Genomic DNA, 16,604 nt, shown 5'->3' on the forward strand with positions numbered 1-16,604 from the left:
CCCCTCATTTCCGGTGTCTCGGATCTCTGTTGCCCTAGGACCCTAAAACCTTGTTTTCCTGTCGCCGGGGAACGCCATTTCGCTGCACTCCCGCCCCGCGGTGAAGCTTGAAACAACCAGTAGGAATGAAAATCTGACGTCTGTGGGCGGGATGTCTTTGAAGAAGCCCAGTGGTAATTGAGAGTCGCTGAACGCTCAGCCAGTCATACCGCAAAGGGGGTTGGCCTTCTGCCTGTTCTTGAAGCCGCGCGGAAGAGTTGGCAGGGTGGGCAAGCTGGGTCGCAGGTTGTGAATCCATGTGGCGGGGACTGTGGACCCTGCGGGCTCGGGCGGCACATGGGCTTCGCAGGTGGGGCTTGTGGGGTCACGGCGGGCGGGGAACCCCCACGAGGATGTGTGACAGCTGCTTGGCCCTGGAACACGCTCCTGGGGTCTGGAAGTCCATTTCCTTGCCTAGCGTCCTTGCCAGGCGTCCAAGCCCCATTTGTCTACCCCTGCCTCAGAGCCCACATCTGGGTCACCTTCTTGGGGCGGAGTCCCAAACAGGTCACCCTCCTGCCTCAAACCCTCCAATCTGTCCTGAGTCTCCAACTGGGGCATCTCCCAGCTTGCGAGCCCTCAACCTGCCTGCCACCCTGCGGCAGAGCCTCCTATCCAATGCGCTGACCACGCCTCTCCCGTCCCAGACCGTGCTCGCGTCTGGGCAGCGGCGCCCCGTCCCCCGGCTCCGGAGCCACCATCTTCGCACTTAGCTCGGGCCAAGGCCGCTGCGGCGTCGCGGTGATCCGGACCAGCGGCCCGGCTAGCGGCTTCGCCCTCCAGAGCCTCACGGCGGCCAGGAAACTGCCCCCGGCCCGTAGCGCCCGCCTGCGGCTGCTCAGCGACCCGCGCTCCAGAGAGCCGCTTGACCGCGCCCTGGTATTGTGGTTCCCAGGTGAGGAGCTCAGGTTTCCAAAGTCTCTGTAGCTCACTATTGCTCCTGGTCACCTCTCCAGACGTGGCCCACCTTCTCCCATATAGGTCCCCAGAGTTTCACGGGTGAAGACTGTGCGGAGTTCCATGTGCACGGAGGCCCTGCGGTGGTTAGCGGAGTCCTGCAGGCCCTAGGTGAGTGAGTGGGAGGCAACGTGTTGGAGGCCTAGCTTGGCGGTGGGCCTGGGTGGGGCATGTTGCCCTGACTCCTGATCAAGGAGCTCAGGACCAGAGCCTTCCCACAGGACACGTGCCAGGGCTGCGTCCAGCAGAGGCAGGCGAGTTCACCAGGCGGGCGTTCACCCATGGGAAGCTGAGTCTGACTGAGGTGGAGGGGCTGGCAGATCTGATCCATGCAGAGACTGAGGCACAGCGGCGGCAGGCCCTGCGGCAGCTGGATGGGGAACTGGGACGCCTGTGCCAGGACTGGGCCAAAACGCTCACCATGGCGAGTACAGGGGACAGAGTTTCCCTTCTACGCAGTCCCTGTGTGATAGCTTTCACCTGTGCATCACCTGCATGAGAACCCGCACCTGTCCCTCCCCTGTCCGAGCACCCCCAGCCTGCAGCCTCCAATCCTGCAGGTTATGTCAGTGCCCTGGGAAGAGGAAGGAAGCCTGGGTGCTCACATTCCCCCTCCCACAGGCACTGGCCCATGTGGAGGCCTATATCGACTTTGGTGAGGATGACAATGTGGAGGAAGACGTCCTGAAGCGAGGTGGGATTGGCCAGAGTGTGGGGGCTGGGGACGCCCCAGCATCCCAGCCCTCGGAGCACCCCCCTTACTCCCGCTCCTCTGCCCCACCCCAGCGGACAGTGCCGTGCGGGGACTGGAGGTGGCACTGGGCACACATCTACGAGATGCACGACGTGGACAGCGGCTCCGCTCAGGGGCGCATGTCGTGGTTGCTGGCCCTCCCAATGCTGGCAAGAGCAGCCTGGTGAACTTGCTCAGTGAGTGCCAGGCAGGGTGGAGGCGGGGCCTAGGGCTGGGGGTGAGGTGACCAAAGCTCTGTACAGTGAGGAGGGCTCCATCCTGTCCACTCTCCCTTCCTCTGACACCCACCCAGGCCGGAAGCCTGTGTCCATCGTGTCCCCAGAGCCAGGCACCACCCGTGACGTTCTGGAGACCCCTGTGGATCTGGCTGGGTTCCCAGCACTGCTGAGCGACACGGCAGGGCTGCGTGAGGGCGTGGGGCCTGTGGAACAGGAGGGTGTGCGGCGTGCCCGTGCAAGGTAAGTAGGGCTGGATGGTGGGCTGGCTGGGCCCTTCTGCTTTTTCTCCCTATTATATTACATTTCTTTTCATTCTTCCTGAGTGAGAAAAGACTGCTAAACTTAACCCTTGGTGATCCGGAGAAGGTAGCATTAATTAATTAATAAATTAATTAATTATTGTGATTTGAGTGACAACTTACAGAGCAAATTCACTTTCCATACAGCAGTTCACATATGCTTTGTCTCATGACATTGACCACAGTTTACCACAATGCAACAGCTCCCCTCCCACTTCCTCCCCATAGTTACCTCCTCCCAGTGTCCATCCCTCCATGCACTCCTGCCCCCTGAGCTGTCTCCCTGTGCATACACAGCTCTTTCTCCCGTGATTGTTCTCTCCAAGGGGTGTATCTATCTCAGGTAAACGTTCAACTCATATGCCTGTCTTTTTTTTGGCTGGAAGCCACAGATGTGGGTTCAATTCCAGACCTGAAGGGCAGCTAGGGACCATAGTCTCAGTGGTTCCACCAGGCCCTATCAGACCAGCAAACCTGGTCCCCACCCCCCCTTTTTTTTTTTCTCCAAATGATTTTGAGTTTTGTCCACATTGTTCTCCCTCTCTATCCAGGATCTCCTACGTAGATCCCTGAAGGCAGCTTTTTAAGTTCCGCCTCTGCTTTTGTCTACCTCTCTCTGTTATGCTCTGCCCCACCCAGGGCCCTTAAGGGCTCAGCTCTGGCAGCGGGCTAAGTTGGTTCTCCCTGCTTCCCTAGGCTGGAGCAGGCTGACCTCATCCTGGCTGTGTTGGATGCCTCTGACCTGGCTTCCCCCTCCAGCTGCAACTTTCTGGACACTGTTGTGGCTCACCTAGGAGCCCAGAGCACCAATGGGAGCAACCAGCGCCTCCTGCTGGTGCTGAACAAGTTGGACCTACTGCCCTCTGAGAGCCCAGGCCTTAGTCGCAATATGCCTCCCCACCTGCTGCTGTCCTGCCTGACTGGGGAGGGGCTGGACAGCCTCTTGGAAGCACTGAGGAAGGAGCTGGCTGCAGTGTGAGCCCCCTTACCTAACCCCAGATGAGAGTTCAAGGGGAGGCTGAGCTGCTGGGCGCATGCCTGCCTTGTATTCAGTTTCTGTATCTGCAGAATGGGTACAACCATCCCCAACCATCCCCACCCTTCAGTCTGGAAGAGTGGCTTTGAATGTTAGAGTGAACACATCATCTGTCTCTTCCAGGTGTGGGGACCCATCCACAGGCCCGCCGCTCCTGACACGTGCAAGGCACCAACATCACCTGCAGGGCTGCCTGGATGCCCTAGGTCACTACAAGGAGGCGAGAGACCTGGCCTTGGCAGCTGAGGCACTGCGCATCGCCCGTGGGCACCTGGCCCGCCTCACAGGGGGAGGGGGCACTGAAGAGATCCTGGACATTATCTTCCAGGACTTCTGTGTGGGCAAGTGAGGGGCTCGAACCCTGTGGGGCCTCCAGGGGCGGCCAAGGCTCAGACCCAGGCTGAGTGGATGCCCAGAAGCCTGGAGGGATCTGGGAACAGCTTAAGCCAAGTGGACTTCTTGTTCATCTGAGGAAGAGCTTGATCCCAAAATGAGGAGGTGAACAGTTGTCTTCACAGATAGTGAGTTCCTTGTTGCTGATGGTAACTAAGGTGTACCCAGCCAGATACCCCCCAGGGACTAGCTGGGGGTTCAGGCTCTGGAGTGTGATTGAATGGAGGTCTCTTTTCAGTACCAGATGCTGGGGTAGTAGGAGCAGCTGAGAGATTGTGGAGAGATTGTATGTGGGGGGAATGTGAGGGTTTTGTTTCGTAGTTTTGCATTTATTTTACAGATCCCAAAAGAATGTAAATGTGAAAGGATGGGAATAGCATCAGAACCTGCCTGACTTGATGGGCGATAATGACCAGAATCACTCAGAGCTGATCTCTGTGAGGTAGAGATCAAATATAACCTCCACACTTCAACTGGTTTTTGTTTTTACCACTTTTGAAACCAGCTGTCTTTCCCATGGCACTCTATACTTCTGGGTTTGATAATCCATTTGCAGTGACCACACAGAACTCACAGATTGTACTTGCAGTTAAATGGTTTATTAAGGAAGCAACAGGAGGAAGTAGGCAAAATCTAGGATGCTGTCCTGGAGAGAAGAGCACATCCCGCCTTTCAGTGCAGGACAGCTTCCTCAGGTCCTCTGGGCCATGCAAGCAAGCCAGCTTTGCTGTCATATATGCCCTCTCAACCATGCAGGCCTCCTCTTGGCTCCTAGAGAACAGGCTTCTCTGCCTTCAACCTTCCTGTCATCATCTTCTCCACTGCCATTGGCCCAGCTCATAGGCAGTACGGGAATTTTGTTCAGCTCTCTTAGTTGCATTCCGAACTGTTACCACTGACTGCTGTAGGGTCCCTTTCCAGGCTTCTTGCTATCTTCAGTGTTACAGCTCTTTAAGGAGGTTCCCTGCCTCTGCTGCTGTTTCTTTTTTCTTCCTTCTTATTTTCTTGCCCACCTCTATGGGGTTGGCTGCCTATATAAGCTAACCTCTCTCTCATCAATTTCAAGGCATAGCCCTCCCACCAGGGCCATGAACTGGCCAATCCCCTTTCAGTAGGCCACAGACACTTCATTTGCATAGTAGGCTGTAATTACTTCATTTGCATAGTGTATTGGCCAATCCCTGTAACGTACATATAATCACAGAGCAGGCAGCAGCCCAGGGCTGGACAAAAAGTATCAAAGCATTGTAGTTCACAGATTACCCATCAAATGTCAGTCAACCAGGAGAAAAGTAACTAACTCTAGGGTGGAAAACTCAGGGCTTAAGGGGAAAATGTGACAAAACTGTTTTTCCAAAGAACCAAAGCAAAAGTCCACGTACCGGAACTCATTGCACTACAGTATAAAACTCAGGCAATGCAGACATGTTTAAACATGGAAAACTCCTTCATCTTCTCTCTAGGAATCATGGCTTGATGTGTCATTCTAGAACTTTCTGCACATTTGCACATTTGTGGATGCACTCATCAAATTTTTTTTTCCTTGTGTTTTGTACATAAATTGCATTATTGCTGTACAAGTAATCATTCCTTTTTAAACTTTAAAAATATTTTTTTTAAAGTTTGTGGTTAAATGTATTTTTTTTAAATTTGCCATTCTAAGTGCACACTTAGGTGACATTAATGATGTGTTGTGCAGTCACCACCACTACCACCAGAAATTTTCCATCACCCCAAACAGAAACTCAGTGCTCCTTGAGCAATTCTGGTTCTCCCTTCTTGCAGCCCCTGGTAGCCACTAATAAACTTGGCTCTCTCTGCAGTTGCCTTTTCTAGATCATTTCCTAAAAGTGGGATCTTGCAACATTTGCCTTTTTGTGACTGACATTTAGCTCGGCCTGAGGTTATCCGAGTTCATCCACATCCTAGCCGGCATCGGTGCTACTTTGCTCCTGATAGCTGAGTAGTATAATGGTGTATGGATGGACCACACAGTGTTTTACCCTTTCATTTGTTGATGGACACCTGTGTCATCTTTTGGCTGTTGTGAAACGTGCTGGCATTAATATTGGTATACAAGTTTCCGCTGGCGTTCCTGCCTGTTTTTCAGGGTAGATACCTAGGACTGGAATTGCCACGTCACATGGTAGTTCTCTGTTTAACCTTTGGAGGAACTACCAAACTGTTTCCCACAGTGGCTGCACCATTTTACATTCCCACTAGCAGTGCACGAGGATTCCAATTTCTCCATACCCTCACCAATCCGAACTTACCTTTTTCTGTGTCATTTCTTTCTTAGTGTTATTTAAGCCTTTGCTCACATAATTTACAAATTTGTGCTGATAGGATGTCTTTGCTATTTTAATCCTTCTAATGAATTGGTGGGAGCTCTGGTGGCGTAGTGCCTAAGGCATTTGACTGCTAACCAGAAGGCTGGTGGTTCAAAACCACCAGCCACTCCTTGGAAGGACGGTTGGGCAATCTACTTCCATAGTGATACTGCCTTGGAAACCCAAGGAGGGGTTGCTATGAGCCGGATCCGACTCGACGGCAGTGAGTTTGGTTTGGTTTGGAATGAGTTGGTAAGGAGATTTGGTGGCATAGTGGTTAAGGCATTCAGCTGGTAACCAGAAGGTTGGCAGTTCAAACCCACCAGCTGCTTCTTGGAAGAAAGATGAGGCAGTATGCTTCCATAAAATTACAGCCTTGGAAACCCAGTGGGAGTCACTATGAGTCAGAATCAACTAAATTGCAGTGAGTTTGGTTTTGGTTTTGGTAATGAGTTGGTACAAGCACGGTTGCCATTCACGCATCTATGGTAGTTCAAAACTTCTGTGCATTTTTAAATTACAGGTTAGTCTTAGATAGGAAAGAATTTAAAAGCAAAGTTCAGCTTGCTACTATATCTCATCATGCTGATTTTTAAAAGTATCTGGCCTTATAGATAATCCGTAAAATGGGAGACATGTTCAATATTTTTTTACTGGTTATTGTTCTGGTTACCTAGTGCCGCTCTGAGAAGAATATACCACAAATGGGAGTTTATTCTTACAATTTGGAGGCTTGAAGTCCAAGTTCAAAGTGCCAGGCTCTAGGAGTTGGGGTGGAAGCCCCTCAACCTTGGGGTCCAGCTCTGCCTCCTGCTTCCAGCCCACTGGAGCTAGAGGCATTTCTTCACTCAGACAGCTGCTGGCTGCTGAGGCTGAGAAGCCCCAAGGTTGACAGGTAAAAAGGCCCAGTCCCGATGTTACCAAACCACACGGCAGGCCATTACCTTAAGTCCATTGTAAGTCCCAAGGTCGGCAGAGCATAGCAGGCTGCTGAGCAATGACACAGCTACATGCAGGGTCCAACCGTGCCGTAGGCTAGAGACCATTCCCAAAGCTGCTATTTATATATGAGAAGCAGACCACATACCCAAAGCAGCTACTCAGCTGCTCACAGTAGTAGGTTCCACCATGGAGTTGATTACCAGTCTCATCATGGGGAATACTACATCCAGTTGCCCAGCCACTCAACCAGGCCCAGCCAAGTAGACACACACTCTGAACTACCACAGGTATTATACACAAACCACACTGAAATGCTTTTTGTAAATTATAAGGCAACATTTTAGATACAGGGAATTTTAATTCAGTTGACATAGTTAAGAGCAAAAAGATAAAGTAGCCCTTGCTATCTTACACCTTGCTTTTTTTTTTTTTTTTTCCTATTTCCTTGCATTTCAACAGGCTGGTGTTTGGTGTTACTTTTGAAACATTGCCTCTTGTCTTCAAAGCCACGTGCAAACTCCAGGTGCCCACTCCCTATCCGTGCTTACTTTTCATTCATTCATTCACTCGGTCACTCAGTGAATTTTTGCCAAGTACCTTGTGTATGCCAGGATTGTACACATCACTTTATTGAATCCACAGTGGTCCAATGAAATGGGCATTTTGTTCCCATTTTACAGATGAGGAGACTGAGGCTCAGAGAAGTAAAGTTGTCCACTGGAGGGCCTCAGGTTTGGTGTTGGACTACAAGTCTGTTTACTTTCAAACGAGTTCACTGAAGACTTCCAGTGTGGCAGGCAGTGCTCAGGGCGCTGGAGACCAGAGGGAGCCTGGCTCTTGTTACACAGCAGACAGAGAGGCTGCTTTGTGAGCTCAAGAAGAAACAATCTGGCAGGGGACTTCAGGACAGGCTGCCCTCCAGAAGGGGCACTTGTGCTGAGATCTGATGGTACCTAGAAGCAAATATGGAGGAAGCTGGGGAAAGCCTCCAGGCTGGAGGAATTATTGCCAGACTCAGACACTTCTAGCCCTGAAGGGAAGCAAGGGCTAACTAAATCTGAGTGGCTGCCTGGAGGAGGGGTCTCTCTGAGTTGCACTTTGCAAGAAGAGGGCTTTTCCAGGCAAGAAAAGGGCATTTTAGTTGGAGAAAACCCACTGCCATCAAGTTGATTCCTCTTAGGGAAGCAAGCTGCCTCATCTTTCTCCTGCAGAGCGGCTGGTGGGTTTGAACCACTGATTTTTTTGTTTAGCAGCCTAATGCCTTAACCACAGCACAACCAGAGCTCCTTTTGAGTTAGAGAGCACAGCATAAAGGCTTGGTTACTCTGGAGGCAGCGGATGGACTGTGCAGAGTCACAGCACTGCAAAGTCCCCGAGGTGGGGCCGGGCCTGGTGCGTTCAAGAAAGAGCTAGGCAGCTGTGTGGTTGGAGCAGAGTAAGGCCAAGTAGGAAGGAGATGGGTTGCTGATAACCTGGCGTCTATCTGATTCTGAGAATTCTGAGGGGCATGATGTGGCGGCGACCAACCAGCAGAGGACGCCTTGCCCTCACAAAGGCGGCGCCTGGCAGGCTCTGAAGCCTCCATCCAGCGCATGCGCTCTCCCCGCCTGCTTGCTGCGGTGTTAATGGTGGGTTAATTCCCTCCACCGCGAGAGAAACCGGGTCTCCTCCGGGTCAAGCTTTATGAAAGATCTCCACCCAGACTGATAGAAGACACAAACTGTCAGCTTTCGAAGGAGTGAGCAGAGGATGGGCGTGTCCAGAGTGGAGATGAAAGGGATCTTTTGGAAGTGTCTAGAATTCCCCGAGCACTTCACTAGAGGGGACCCGGACTCCGTTTTTTTCACCAACTGTATGGGAGCTCTGGTGGTATAGTGCCTAAGGCATTTGACTGCTAACTAGAAGGCTGGCGGTTCAAACCCACCAGCCACTCCTCGGAAGGAAAGTTGGGCAACCTACTTCCATAGAGATACTGCCTGGGAGACCCAAGGAGGGGTCGCTATGAATTGGCACTGACTCGATGTCAGTGAATTTGATGTTTGATTTTGTATTGCACTATATCACTTTGTTGATAGGTTTGCTTGTTCAACAGCTGGAGAAGCTCTTGGAAGTGAAGGGCCACTCTGAGCTGAGCCAGTGGATATGATGCCCATTTTGCAGACAAGCAAATTAAGGCCCGGGGAAGAAGGGGAATGGGTTAAATGGGATGGGTGTCCAGATGTCCTCAAAGTGTGTGTGTGAGGAGGCTTGGAGGGCTCGCAGGAGGGGCAGGGAGTGGTGGTCAGAGTTTGGATGGGGAAGGGGATGCTCCTCGGGCAGGCTGTCCAGACTCTGACCCCCACCTCCCTGCCTTGGCAGGAGGCTAGACCGAGGTCCTTGGCCACAGTTCCTTTTTTCCAAGAAGGGTGAGGCTGCTTTGTGGGAAGCAGCCAAGGGGGTTATTTATAGAGGTCACAGGAAATCCCCAAAGAGCCCGAGCCTCACCCAGCAGCTAGGCTGGTAGGCCAGTTTTAATGCTCAGATGCTGCCCAGTTCCCAAGGAGCCTGCAGAGCCAGACTCAAAGCTCCTGCCCCAAGAGGGAGCAAGGGCTAAATCTGGGAGGCTGCCTGGAGGAAGGGACTCTGGAGTTGGGCTTTTCAGGAAGAAGAGGAGTTTTCTAGGCACAGAATGGATACTGTGTTTTAGAGAGCACAGCCCGTAAATAAAGGTTCAGTGAGCCTTTAATTGGAGAATTCAATGTCCAGGACAAAGATTGGACTGCACAAGGCCACAGAAGGGCTTGGGGAACTAGACTTTCTCTCAAGGGTAATAGGGAGCCATAGAGGGCATGTGAGCAGGGGAGGGACAGAGTCGCCTCTTTGTGGCAGAAAGATGCCTCTGAGGCCATCATGGGGACTATACTGAAGGTGAAGTCTGAGGTCCAGATGAACCAAGGCCTAGGCTTGGGGCCAGCATGACAATGTGATATCCTGGAGTATTCTAAGTGACAGAGACTATAAAAGTGTTAGAGACCTGTGCCTTTTTGTCCTAAGAGTTTAGACTTGTTTTTAAACAAGCCCACTTCTCAGCTGAGAAAACTGAGCTATGATTCAAACCCAAGGATGTCTGGCCCAGGCTCCCCAAATCTCTGGTTACTGGGGCTGGCTAGTGTCAGTGTCCCCCTGACTCTGGAAAGGCAGTCGGCTCAGGGTCAGGGATGTCCTCGCTTCCTTGGGGCAGCTGGCCGGCCTGTCTGCATGGCTGGGCTGGCTGACTGCCCTGGCTCAGCTTGGTGGGGCCCCAGCCGAGTGCTTCCTGCAGCGGCTGGCTCTCGCCTGTGCTTCCGCATCCAGGAAATATCGCTCCTTTGTCACTGCAGACTGGGCTGTCCTAAGCGTGTCGCTGGACCTGCTCCTCCTGACTCACCCCCTCCCTTTCCAGGTCCCGGGGGATGGGCTTGGGGAGAGCAGGGTGAAGAGTTGGTGTTGTCGAAGAAGCCAAATTGGAGACCACATTTTTTAAGCAGTTTTGCCATGGATGGCCATTTCCTTTGTTCCCTGAGGTTTTATTTTTCAGTTGTAAGCAAGAATATTCATTCTTATGTCCTAGAGTGTTTATTTCTCAGGGATAAAGTCCCAAGTATGGGGTTACTGAGTCAAAGGGTTTGTGCAGCTTTACTTTTAGTAAACAATGAATAGTATCTAGAAGGATGTGATGGGATTTGCATTGCTAGCAGTCCTATAGTAAAATGCCCTTTTCTCCGCATCTTCACCAGCAGTGGGTGTTATGGCTTTTTACAGTTTTTTTCCCCCCAGTCTTCTAAGTACAATGTGATTCTCTGTGTTCCTTTTATTTAGTTTTCCCTGGCTACTGGCTAATTTATGAGGCATTAAATGCTTATTGGCTATGATTGCCAGTGGAGGATCTTGGAACCTGGTGCTCCCTCCGCGTTGGTCCTTGGTGAGGGATCTAGTGGCCTAGGGAAGTTGATGGGCAAGTTTGCACAGTTCTTATCTTCTTTCTAGTCTTTTAGGGCTCACAGCCACGGGGTCTCTTTTCAAAGTAGGAATCATGACTCTGGAGTCTTAGAAGGGATTGCTAACATTTATGAAGTGCGGATAACATGTGGGCCCTGGGGAAGGGCTGGGGGAAGCAGGAAGGGGCATTTGTCGGGGACTCCCCCAACCCTGGACAGGGGTGCCCTTACCAAAGGGGCCTGGAAACCCCCCAGGGGGCACTGTGGTGAACATCTTAGTGTTGTCAGTCCCTAGCACACGGGTGTACGGGAGCTTGGGGAGATAAGGCAGCAAGATGTGGGGATGGGGGTGGGGCGTGCGGACACAGTGGTGCAGGCCATGAGGGGCTTGGCTGTGTGCATGAGGAGGTGACACTGGGTGAAAAAAGTAGGTGTGAAGGGATGTTGTCAGTGTGTGTGATGTTAGTTCTCTGTGTGTTATACTGATACCATGTTTGTGTGACGTGGTTACCATGTGCGATGCACCGTGTCTGTGTGTAATGTTATCATTACGTTTGTGTGTGATGTCATCATGTGTGATATTGTCAGGTCTGTGTGTGTCATTACCATGTGCAACATTGTTATATTTGTATGCAATATTGTCATTGTGTTTGATGTCACTGTATCTCTGTGTGATATAGTCATTGTGCCTCTGTGTGACATTGTCGGTGTGTCTGTGTGTGATGACATCAGGCATCTGTGGTTACACTGGGATCCTGTGATAGCGGCACCATGCCTGTGAGTGACATTGTTATTCTGTGGGTGACATCACATGCCTGTGATGAGGGACCCTGTAGTGTGGAGGTGTGCCTGTGAACCAGCACTGGGAGTGTCAGTGGGGTGGGGAGGACTCTGGTGCAGTGTCCACCTTGGCCTGGGCTCAGGATGGCAGGAGGGCTGTGTCGGCGCTGCAAGCATCTTGCTGCACCATCACGATGGAGGCCCCCTCAGTCCTCGAGGCCTGGAGTCTCCTCAGCCACTGGAGTGGGATGGAAGTGGAACAGACATACAACAGTCAGACAGACCTACTGACAAATCACTCCAGCCCTGAAGCCTCAACGTCAAGGGAGAAGATGTCCTGAGCAACCCGCCCTGCCTCCTACCGCCCCAAGCCCCCCCTGCTTCCAAGGGCCTTTGGCCTACTTTGGGATTCAGGCTCCTCCTTCAGCTCCCACTCTTTGAACCTCCCCAGACTATAGGCCCGAAGTGTGTTCCTCCCCATTGTGCAGATGAAGAGACTGAGGTTCAGAGAGGCCCTCTTGTGTGCTCCAGGCCTCTGCTGCCAGCCTCTCTGGCTCTCCCAACACTCCCCAAATTCCTGGGGATCCTGGGAACTGGCCCAATAGCTTTTGGGCCCCCACTGGTCCCTGAGGCCAGGACTCAGTCTCCTTCTTTTGTCAACACAGAATTGATCCAGCGCTGGTACCTCACTCACTCCCAGGAGCATTTTTCTAGTGAGCCTGTCCCTGCTCACACACCTGCCATGGCTCCCCAGTGCACCCTCTAGAGAAAGCCTGAATCTCTGGTCCTGGCATCTGTCCTCGCCTGGGCACCCCCTCAGGGACTCAAACCCCTGCCGAAGTCCCAAACTATGCAAGAGTCCCTCACAGGACTTCCAGCTCCTTTCCACTGTCTGGAGAGAGCCCTTCCCCCTCTCGGGCCTGGCAGAGGTTCCCGTGAGGGGTCAGGGGTTGGCAGGAGGCTGTTTCCTGGTGGGGGAAGGAGGGGGCCCGCAGCTGAGTCCTGCTTCCGCCGGCCCCCTCCCTTCCTTCCCCGGCTCTTCCCTGGGGCCCCAGGGCCTCACGGTCCTTGGCCAGGTCTGTCTCCCTCCCTGGCTCCACCTCCCCCCTCAACCAAGATTCTCCCTGTTTGGAGCCAGGGACCTACTCCAGCCATTCTGCCTGTAAGAGAGAGTGGTCCCTGAGTTTCAGACAAGGAGAATGGGGCTTTGAAGCCCCCCTCATCACCAGCTCAGGTACCTCTGCCCTGGTCCCCGGGCTACAACCCCCTGGATGCCCCTCTCCCCTGCCCCGCCCCACCCGTCTGTTCCTTCTCTGTCCAGAGACCTCCCTGGGCTCCCAAAGTTCTCTCCGCAGCCACCAGGCCCTGCCTGCCCTGCTCCATCACCTCCTCACCCTCACCCCCTCACTCTCACCCCATTAATTACTCTGTTCTGGCCACGCCAGCCGCCTCACTCAGACTCACCAGGCGTGATCCTACTCGGGACTTTTGAACAGGCTGTGCTGTCCATCTGGTGCCCCTTCCCAGTGCCCCCCAGCTCCTTCCTCACCGCCTTCAGCTCTCTGTTCAGATGTCACCTCCTCGTGAAGCCCTCTCAGGCCCCCATCCAACACTCCAGCCTCCTCACACCCCCTCATCTTTTCCCCATTTCATTCATCACAAAAAAAAAAAAAAAAAAACCTCCAAACCAAACCCATTGGCATCAAGACTATTCCAACTCATGGCAACCCCATGAGCTTCAGAGTAGAATAGGGTTGGTTGAGATCCTATGGAAACAGATTGTAGTGCTCCTGGGTGGATTTGAACCACCAACCTTTTGGTTAGTTGTTAACGCAACGAGTTTTGTGCCACCCAGGGACACCAATAATGGCTCCCTCATCTGGTTGACCATCCGTCTTGCTCTCTATACTGTGTAAGACTTAGGGGGCAGGGGTTGTGTCTGTGGCTTCTTCTACCTTGTGTCCCCAGCACCAGCACTATGCCCAGGCCACAGTCCCAAGTGTCAAGTCAACTCCAACTCATGGTGATTCCATGTCTGTCAGAGTAAAACCGAGCTCCCTGGGGTTTTCAGTGGCTGATTTTTTCAGACATAGTATGCCAGGCCTTTCTTCCAAGGTACCTCTGGGTGTGGACTCCAACCGCTAACCTTTTGGTTAGCAACTTAGAGCATTTATCATTTGACCCCCTGGAGACCAGGAACTGCTTAATAAATAGAGGTGGAACGATGAACTCCACTCATGAACCAAAGAATCATAATAGTCATGAACTTGAATCCAGCTCAAAGCCTATGAGGGCTGCACTCAATCTTTAACCTCTCAGGACACCCCTGGTAATTTCTGCGACCTCCAGCCACATAGCCCTGCACCAATATTTACAGTCAGTCCCTGGATTACGAACGAGTTCCATTCTCAAGTCTGTCTTTATATGAATTTGTACGTAAATTGGAACAGCTAGGTACAATCCATATCTAACGTCAGTCAAATGTTTGTCTCAGTATATAGTATACAGTGTACCTTTCTATGCATAACAAATATTAAAGAAACACTAGACCATCTTTAACATATACAGTAATAACAATCATGTTTTGATGTGTGTACCAAGTGGCTCCTGTTTGTTATTTGTTGTCGTTGTTAGGTGCTCTTGAGTCAGTTCCGACTCATAGCAACCCTATGTTCCGCAGAACGAAACACTGCCCCGTCCTTGCCAGCCTCCCCGTCCTTGGTCTGCTTGAGCCCATCATTGTAGCCACTGTGTCAGTCCATCTCATTGAGGGCCTTCCCCTTTTTAGCTCACCCTCCACTTTACCAACATGATAACCTCCTCCAGGGAGTAGTCCCTTCCGACAACATGACCAAAATACGACTGACAAAGTCTGGCCATTCTCGCTTCTAAAGAACGTGTTGGGTGTACTTCCTCCAAGACAGATTTGTTCCTTCCATGGTATCATAAATATTCCTGGCCAACACCACAATGCAAAAGTATCAATTCTTCTGTGGTCTTCTGTATTCACTGTCCATCTCTCACATGCATATGTTTGTTATGACAAACCATTTCATGTACTCAGATTTTTAAAATAATAGGCTTTACAGGGGTTGGTTCATAACTATGGATTGTACATAAATCAGATGTTCATAACCCGGGAACTGCCTGTACTTAATATCTGCCTTTATATCAGTGGTCTTTTCTAATTTAAATAAATTTCTTTCCAAAGGTCACCCAGCCTCACCAAGTCCAGGAACAATGACACCTCCTGCCATCAAGAGCAAATGACTTAAAAATATTCAATAAATAGCAAGACTTTGTCCCGGCCTGAGTCTGGCTAGGGGCTGAGCCCAGGTTTGTCTTGCTTTGCAAACAAAGGAGATTTGCAAAAGTCTGGGAAGAGTGAAGGGCCACAAGCACCGGTGGGGATTTTCTTGAAGCTCAAAGAATGGAAAAGCAATGAGCTCCCCGCCTCCCCATGCCTGGGCAGGGTGAGCAACACTGGGCCTCAGACCAGCCCTGGTTCAGCTGCATCTAAAACTGGACTTTTGTGATTCTAAGGACAGTGGCTCAGCCTAGGTAGCCCAGTAAGTGGCTGGCAGAGCTGGAATTTCAACCCAGAGCTGATGCCTGCGCACCTCCGCTCCCTGGGTAGTGGGCGGGGCAGGTCAGGTCACACGCAGCAAGAACTTAGGGAACCAGAAGTCCTTCCTGCAACCCTGCAGAAAAAGCCAGGCCGGGGCCCAGGCCTGAGTGGGCATTGTTTTCTCGGCAGGGGGACGTCATTTGGGGGTAAACAATGTCAAGCGATTCCCCGGTTCTCAGCTGGGGCCCGGACAGGCCTGGGCTGGGAGCCTGATGCCACTCCCTGCCGCCACCACGTGACCCCAGCCTAGTCACTTCCCTGGGGCCTCAGTTTCCTCCTCTGAGAAATGGGATAATAATAGAACCTCCTTCCTCGCTATGAGGGCACTGGGCCAAGACAGAGAGAGAAAAGCCGTGTTTGGAGCAGGGTCTTTTCTGGAGCCTCTCGCTTCCCTCCCTGTGGGCTTGCTTTGAGCAGAGCTATTCAGAGCTGGAAGACAGTTCTGTAAGGAGGTGAGCTCCCATTGCAGGGCGTAAGAGGGATTGTGGTGGAGTTGAACATAGAACCCACCCCGCTCCAACAGTTGGAGGAAAGTTCTGTTAAGTCAGTGAGCTCCCCATCTCGGGGGGTATGTAAGAAGAAGCATGGTAGAGCTGGACGTGGAGCCCCTGGGGAGCTGACAGCAAAGCCTTTGGAAGTTAGCTTGGCCCAAGTGCTTGCATTTAGCTCCCTGTGGCTGCGGTAGAGCCAGGCTGACGACAGTCTGGAGGAGAAATGGTTAGGCACGGGTTTTGGTATCTCAGGGATCTGACTTCAAATCCCAGCACTAACCTAATGTAAAATGGGAATGGCTGCTCCCCCACCCCCACCCCCACCCCCACTCCCAGTCAGCAGCCGTGTCCCACATTCCTGAATAGGAGTAGCCACCACCCCACAGGAGCACAGAGTGTTCTGTGGACATCAGGCTGAGTCACCTTCCCCGTGACGCACAGGGTGTCCCTGGTGCACGACCAGCTCCAGGTTGAGGTGGGGGGCACAGGGTCGGGCCATGGCCTGAGCATGTGCTAGCTGCCCTTGACGGGTCCCACTGAGGCCCCCAGCCTTGCTTATTACAGTTGGCAAAGCATTTCCATACCCTTGACCTCAGACCCCTCATTTTTGTAGAAAAGGCACTCGAGGGATAGAGGACTAGGTGAGAGGCCTGGGGTCGCTCTCGGACATTGCTCCCTCTGCTCGAGCCATAGCCCCTTGAGGTTGGTCTTCAAACCCTCCCGACTCCAGCGCCACCTCAGGGCCTTTGCATGTGCTATTCTGCTGCCCGGAAAACTGTTC

At 52.2% G+C, this 16,604-nt stretch overlaps 1 protein-coding gene across 1 annotated transcript; it reads left to right on the top strand.

The window, feature by feature from the left end:
• Positions 1–296: 296 nt before the first annotated feature.
• GTPBP3 (GTP binding protein 3, mitochondrial) lies at positions 297–3,652 on the top strand. The gene is made up of 9 exons (XM_007945332.1): positions 297–349; positions 687–934; positions 1,021–1,107; positions 1,218–1,420; positions 1,618–1,690; positions 1,783–1,926; positions 2,043–2,208; positions 2,964–3,242; positions 3,427–3,652. The coding sequence occupies exons 1-9, from the start codon at positions 297–299 to the stop codon at positions 3,650–3,652; spliced, it is 1,479 nt and encodes a 492-aa protein (XP_007943523.1).
• Positions 3,653–16,604: the final 12,952 nt, after the last annotated feature.

The sequence above is a fragment of the Orycteropus afer genome, unplaced genomic scaffold (genome assembly GCF_000298275.1).
Source record: "Orycteropus afer afer isolate SDZICR_OR568_19922 unplaced genomic scaffold, OryAfe1.0 scaffold00136, whole genome shotgun sequence".
In the NCBI taxonomy this organism is placed as follows: domain Eukaryota; kingdom Metazoa; phylum Chordata; class Mammalia; order Tubulidentata; family Orycteropodidae; genus Orycteropus; species Orycteropus afer.

Excerpts from the sequence above, each read along its gene's own strand:
- GTPBP3 (XM_007945332.1), top strand. The coding sequence starts at position 297 with ATGTGGCGGGGACTGTGGACCCTGCGGGCTCGGGCGGCACATGGGCTT. Across the intron at positions 350-686 it reads GCGGCACATGGGCTTCGCAG|ACCGTGCTCGCGTCTGGGCA; the intron begins GTGGGGCTTGTG and ends CTCCCGTCCCAG. Across the intron at positions 2,209-2,963 it reads GTGCGGCGTGCCCGTGCAAG|GCTGGAGCAGGCTGACCTCA; the intron begins GTAAGTAGGGCT and ends CTGCTTCCCTAG.